General features: G+C 35.8%; 1 protein-coding gene across 1 annotated transcript; it reads right to left on the bottom strand.

Moving 5' to 3' along the window:
• Nucleotides 1-7,250: 7,250 nt before the first annotated feature.
• On the bottom strand, nt 7,251-7,704 carry LOC133297339 (VQ motif-containing protein 10-like). The gene has a single exon (XM_061496461.1). It carries the CDS (start codon nt 7,632-7,634, stop codon nt 7,320-7,322), a length of 315 nt encoding a protein of 104 aa, XP_061352445.1. The 5' UTR covers nt 7,635-7,704; the 3' UTR covers nt 7,251-7,319.

A 7,704-nucleotide genomic window follows, 5' to 3' on the forward strand; every position in this document is an offset into this window, starting at 1 on the left:
ATTTATTATAGTATCACAGCCTTTTCCATTTTCACTCTCCTTATTGTCTAATAGAAGTAACCTCTGCACTCTTATCCATTGATATACGGACACATCATTTTTGGGTGAAAAATATGTGTCAGACTCTGACAAGCTCTAACATGCATCCGACACGCGGTCAATATTTTTCAACATGCGATCAACGTTTCGACACGTGTTCCACCAAACGTTCAATATTTTTTCAACATGCGGTCAACGTTCTAACACGTTCCGACATGCATTCCAACACGGTCAACATTTTTTGACACGCAGTCAACGCTCCGAAATGTGATCAACATTTTCTAACACGCGGTCAACAATAATGCAAATATAAATTTTATTTTATTTTATCTTTTTAACTAAACATGAAAAATTAATTTATAAATCAAATATTTTCTATTATGGAATTTAACATGAAAAATTAACAAGGCATGAAAACTTAATTTTTCTTTATATTTATGTTATGGAATTTTGAATATTTGACTGGTTATATGACTTATTATGGGATGCTATATGTATTAAATGTAAACTATATTGTATATATTAAAAATATTATTTAATATCAAAACGTGTCCTAACATGTCAAAATCTAACATTTTTTAAAATTAACGTGTCGGTGTGTCATGTTGTATCATGTCCCTTATCGGTGTCGGTGCAACATAGCTCTTACTTAATAGCAAAGCCTCGTGCTCTTGCCTAATAGCATCATGATAGCATACAAATCTACACAAAAATAAAGCTCCCTATGACATATTATTTCTTGAGAGCCATGCCATATAATTTAGAGAGAGGCTTATATGCTTCGCAATAACATCCTCAATTTATCTACAAAATATAGAGTTTCTGCCCTTAAATATACACCTTCCTCTTGATTCCATTCACCGGTCAGATGTTTACTTGAATTTCAAAGTTATTTCATGTGCACATTGTCGGGTCATTCCTCCTTCAATGCTACCCAAGGCCCAATGTTGTCTTTTGGAAGGGCTCAAGAAACCCTAGTCCCCACTTTTGATATTCTAGAACTTTTCTTCCTCTCCTATATAAGCTTGTGGTATATGAAATGTTAAGGTTAGATAATTTTGAGAGAGATTTGAAGAAAGGCTTAGAACCTAGAATTTGAGAAGCACCTCTAGGGAGAAACTTGAGTATTAAATCTCCTTAGGAAAGTTTGAGTGAATACCACCATTGAAGGTGAGGTTTGAGTGTACCATCATTTGTTTGTGAAGTTTGATATTTTATAACCCATTATTTACATAGTGAAAGTTTGATTCTGGACTAGTGTCTCGTGGGTTTTTACTTCTTCACATTGAAGAAGATTTTCCCTTGTAAAATAACTTGATTGTGTTCATCTCTATCTCTTTCCTATAATTTTTCTTTTTCGCTACGTATAGGTCGACCTCTGATTGTGAGCACGCATCCGTGCCGAGTTTGAGGGAATCGAGTTCCCAACAGTGGTATCAAAGCTTGAGTTCAAAGGGTTATGAGGAGACGAGATGGAGACCAGTGGCGTAGCCCATGATGACAACATATTCAAGCTAACCGCAGATAACTTTACTTACTGGAGACCGATGATGGAAGACCACATGTACTGCAAAGACTTATATGAGTCAATCATCCATAAAGAGAGGCCTAAAGGAAAAATCGAGAAGGAATGAGAAATCCTGAACAAAAAGACGGTGGCCCTGATCAGAAAATATAAAGACAAAAGTCTTTTTGAGCATGTTGTCGGGTTTACCAACGTGTACAATTTATGGATGGAGTTGGAGTCCATGATTCAAAATAAGACTCCCAGGAACAAAGCACACCTTATTCGCCAACTTGTGAAACTGGAGTACAAGGACGACATGAGCATAATTGAACACCTCAACACCTACAAAGGAATTGTAAATGAGCTTTCCAAGGCATGAAGATTGATGACGAGATGCAGAATCTGTTACTTTTGAGCTCACTGCCCAAAAACTGGGACACACTGGTAGTGACATTGAGAAACTTGGCTCATGATGGAAAGCTGACTATGGATGCTGTGACTGACAGCCTCTTGAATGAAGAGTCTAGGAGAAGAGAACAAGGTGTTTCCAGCACATATGAGGCAAACGTGGCTGAGAATCGAGGAAAGTTCGAAGCCCGGGGTAGTAGCAAGAGTCGGGGTTGTGACAAACGTGATAAATCTAGAGGCTGGTCTAGGCTAAAACATGAGTTAAAATGCTTCTATTGTGGAAAGCCTGGTTGCAGGACTCTACAAAAGGATGAGAAGAACGACACGATGAAACCAAATCAAATTATTCCAAAGAAGAAAGAAGACAAGAGCACCATTGTGGTGGTTGCCAATGCTGATGCCGAGATATTTCTACTCGATGAAGATCATTTTTTGAATGTTGTACATGGTGACTGCACCTAGATTTTTAAATCTGGCACCTCATTCCACGTTACTCCACACAAATGTTATTTCTCCTCTTAGAAGTTGTGATTTTAGAGTAATGAAGATGGGAAATTAGATGACGAGCAAGATTGTTGAAGTCAGAGATATAACCCTGACCACGGATGTTAGGTGCCGACTTGTTTTAAAAGAAGTAAGGCATGTCCTAGACATGTGTCTGAATGTAATCTCGGTAAGCAAACTTGATGATGTCGGATTAGTGAACTACTTTGGAGGATGTAAATGGAAACTGGCCAAGGGAAACTTGGTAGTAGCCCGAAGGAAGGCTCCATGTACGTGATGCAAGGAAAGATTAATGGTAGAGAAGCCAACTTTGTCTGAGATGGACCCAGCATGAAGTTGTGGCAGAAACGTCTCGACCACATGAACGAGAAGGAGTTCTAGATTTTGAATAAGAAAGGATTGTTGACCAAGATGAAAGGCTAAGTGATGGAGAGTTACACACATTACCTAGCTGGTAAACAACACCGGGTTTCGTTTGTGAGACCGGATCAACCCCGATGACGCAGCTACGTTCCTGACCTCGTCCATACAGACGTATGCTCCATGTCAGAGAGATCACTTAGTGGAGCTCAGTACTTTGTATCTTTTATTGATCATCATTCACACTTTGATCATTCCTACAAAGTGTGTGTGTATTTGTTGAAATCTAAAAACCAGGTGCTCCAAGACTTCAAAGAATTCCATGCTATGGTGGAAAGCAAGACTGACAAGAAGCTAAAAGCGGTCCGATTTGAGAATGGTGATGAGTATTGCAGCCCTTTTGATGCATACTACAGAGCGACCGAGATCCAACTTGAGAAAACGCCGCCCAAGGTACCTCATCTGAATGGATGCAGAAAGGATGAACATGACTATTGAAGAAAGGGGTCTGAAAGATGTTATCACAAGCCGTATTGCCTAAATCTTTCTGGGATGAGGCCGTCAGAATTGCTGTTGACTTAATAAACCTCTCACCATCACAACCACTTGAAGGAGAAATTCTAGAAGAAGTCTGGACAGGGCAAAAAGTGGCCTATGATCATCTGAAAGTGTTTAGATGTCGAGCTTTCATACATATTCCTAAAGACGAAATGGCGAAGCTTGATACAAAGACAATAAATGCATTATCTCGGTTCGCCGAGATGTGAGTTCGAGTTCCGACTTTGGGATCCAATTAAGACAGAGAATAGTGAGAAGACTAGATGTGATTTTTCACGAGAATGAGACAATTCAATACATCTCGAAGTTCAAAGTCCGGGTTGCTATCCGAAGTGAAGAACCCATCCCTCTAGTTCGAGTTGAAGTAGGGGGAGAAACAAATGAAGAAAATGGTGAAAATAACCAAGAAAGACAATATGATACAGGTCATTTTGAGGACTGAAATGTTGAGGTATGAGATCCTGAAGTCCAAGATGAGAACATTGAGCCAAACTTTTAACTTGAAATCTGCTCCATGCTCTGTACACGGGCATGTGTAACACCTGGTCACTCCAAGCATCAATGACTATCCCCATACACTAACACGAGACTTTTCAACGTGTTTTGTCCTCACTCGCACACCTCCTAGGAGGTCACCCATCCCAGAATTACTGCAAGTCAAGCACGCTTAACTATGGAGTTCTTCTGTTTCAGGCTATCGAAAAGTATATGCATCTTATTAGTATAAGTAGTACAAATTAATTCTTATAAGCTATCCTCAATCTCTGAAACACGGACACATGATTTTTGAGAAAAAATGCGTGTCGGACACCGACACGTTGCGACACGCGGTTGACTTTTTGGGACACGTTGACTAGTGGGACACGCGAATTTGACCAAATCGGACACGCGGTCAACGTATGTGGACACATTTTGACATTTTTTTGTTGTTGTAAAAATTAACCTCACCACCGCCCCAACACCACAGCCCCATTCTTTTCCAAATCACCCTCCTCCCATCTTCATCGACCGAACCACCGCCCCATTCCACCTCCAACCGCCGTCACCCACAGCCCCATACCCATCTCCACCGCACCATCCCTCATCTTCAACCTCTCCTCTTCTTTCACCGTCCCACCCTTCACCACCCATTCCACCTCCAACCGCCGGTCACCCACAGCCCATACCCATCTCCACCGCACCATCCCTCATCTTCAACCTCTCCTCTTCTTTCACCGTCCCACCCTTCACCACGCATTAGCAAAATAGAAATTTATATAATTAAATTTCCTAAATAAAAACTGAATGAATTTATCTAAAATAAAAATAAGAACTGAATGTTAAATCATTTGATTATAATTTATTTATTTTAATTAAGTTCATTACATATAATTTTTATATGTTATTATAAATATATATATATACATATATATATATATATATATATATATATTGAGTAAGGATATTCTAACTACCAAAAATTCTTACTACTAACTTAGTACCCATCACATCACCATTGGATCAAAGAGAGAGAATGTTAAAAAAAAATTGAAGAGAGAGAAAATATTAATCTAATGGTGATTAGATAAGTAGTAAATTGGTAGTGAAAAATTTTGGTAGTGAGAATATCCCTCTTCATATATATTTAAATATACTTTTGCATCTTAAAAATATTATTTAATATCAAAACGTGTCCCAACGTGTCGAAATTTAGCATTTTTTAGAATTAACGTGTTGGAGTGTCGTGTCGTGTCCCGTGTCCAGTGTCCGTGTCCGTGTCTGTGTCCGTGCATCATAGTCCTCAATTATACTGTCCTATACAAGCACAGTCTCTGCGTGTCTCGTGTCCGTGTCCGTGCATCATAGTCCTCAATTATACTGTCATGTACCAGCACAGTCTCTGAAATCTCTCTCTTTTAAGTATTGATTCAATTCATTCATGTACTCCGCTGCTGGAAGCTTGCCAAAAGCCACTTATTGTCTGTGCCTTTGCGCACCATGCCCTTATGCACCGATAATCACTTCCCACCTTCATCAACACTCACAATGTTACAACAGGTAATTTTGTGGTCATGTTTAAGCCATCCGGGACATCAACCACGTTATTTCATACAGGAACAATAGCTACCATACATGATCTAAAATTTAAAAAGAACTTAATAAGTATATTCTTGGCTTTTTTAAAAAATAAAATAAAAAATAATTTATAACTATAATTTTTTTAAAGTAAAGTTTATAATAAAAAATCTGTTATTATTTTAAGACCAAAACGAATCATCAAATTCACCCAAATGATAAATCACTTATCAATAAAAAAATATCTTTAAAATCAAACTTAAATCAAGTAAATATCTTAAATGAAATACCAAGTTAATCCAATTAATACTTGATAATATCAATTGACTTAGGTCGTCCTCCACAGTCCACACAGTCGTACGAGGAGGCTATTACGCATAAACTGTGAGGCTAAAAGTGAACCACGAAGGAAAAACTAAGTCATATCATGTCCACTTTCATACAAGGTCGCCCTTTTCACCGGTAGGACATATGACTACTCCCCGGCCCCAAAAAAACAAATCAATCAAATAACAGTCGCACAATTTTTCATGCATCAGATTATCTCTCATATTTTTATGTATCTTATAAAATAATTTTATTTTTTATACATATATAAAAGTATAATAAATTTATATTTTTTTATTTTTTTTTCTCTTCACATTTCACATACTTTTATTATATGTGTATAAAAGATAAAATTATATTCTACAATACGAGAGAAATTAATTCCCACATTTATATCAATAAATAATGGATTAATTTTTTCTATAGTTACTGTAGATAAATTATTTGTATCGAACAATTTTAATTATATCTTATCGATAAGACATAGTTATAATAATAAAGTTATTATTTTTTTATCTTTCATCAAACATTATCAGTTAATGTGGCAGAAAGAGAAAAAAATAATTTTATCATTATAACTATGTCTTACTGATAAGACATAATTAAAATTACGCACGACAGAGAAGGTTATATTTTTAGAAAAAAAATTTCATAAATAATTAATAAACAGTATATATTTATTTATGCTCATTACATAATAATAAATTTTCAGGAACCTTGGCAACAAATTAACATAATTTTTTTTTTTGGTAATCAAAATTTTTATAGTTGTTGGGATTTGAACCGATATTTGAAAATTAACATAATTTATTTAAATACGTTTTTTATCATCGTTAAATTTTATATAAATATTATTAAACAATAAAATTTTAAAAAAATAAAAAATATATTACTAATATTTTAATTGTCTCTAGTTAACGTTCCCTTAATTATGTTGTCGACAAAATTACATAAACACTAATATATTTTTGTAATATATCCCCAATTCGTAGAAATTAATTAAAACACAAAATAGAGAAATTTGTAAGCGAATAAAAGTGGTAATTGAAACTTCACAAACTAAATATTATAATTTGAGTAAATATTTTTTTCGGTCCTCAGCTAATTTAATGATATTCGTTTTAGTCTCTAGCAAATAAAAAAGCTATTCGTGGTCTCTAAAAAATTTAAAGTGGACCTATTTTAGTCCTTTTGAGGGACTAATATGGGTTTTTTTTAAATTTGTGAGATACCACAATTTCAAGGTCCATTTTGAATTTCTCAGAGACCACAAATAACCTTTTTATTTGCTAGGGACTAAAGCGAGAATAGTAAAATTTGTTGAGGATAAAAAAACTATTTACTCTTATACTTTTCTTTACTTCGACCATGGAAGAGAGAGAAAAGAGATTACAGTACTCTAAAAACTCAAACAATTATTATTATACGGTATATGCAAAATCTAATTTTTGTATTTTTTTTTTTTGGATGATCGCAAAATCTAAAATATTGTAAAGGATGAAGCTGAAAAAAAAAAAGGGCCAAAAGAGCAATGATCGATGTTGTGCAAATCTTGCTCGTCCTATAACCAGGGCATGTCTTCCATCTCAATGTTTGGGAACTCAAACCACAATCTATCAAACTCTTTAAAGGACGTGTTATTCATTAGCATTGAAGATAAATGAGTTTCCTTTGTACCATTAGAGGCAGCACTTTTTTCCGGCTTGGCAGGGACAGCATCAATTCCTCCTTTGACATCTGAACCTTCATTTCGTCCTATCCAAGCAGTTGAAGAGTTCTTCCCCGTGAGGCTCTGAACAACGTCTCTGAAGTTTATAGCATCAGTCTCCACGTACCTTGTTTCAATTTGCACTATCTTAGGAGCCTTACTCGTCATGTGATCTAGCTAGCTAGTTGTAAACTCAAAATGAATTAAGCTTTTTCTTTGCTTTGATGGGTTGGCTTCA

The sequence above is a fragment of the Gastrolobium bilobum genome, unplaced genomic scaffold (genome assembly GCF_033153095.1).
Source record: "Gastrolobium bilobum isolate Gb01-03AN ecotype WA unplaced genomic scaffold, APGP_CSIRO_Gbil_v1 utg2704, whole genome shotgun sequence".
NCBI classification, from domain to species: Eukaryota; Viridiplantae; Streptophyta; class Magnoliopsida; order Fabales; family Fabaceae; genus Gastrolobium; species Gastrolobium bilobum.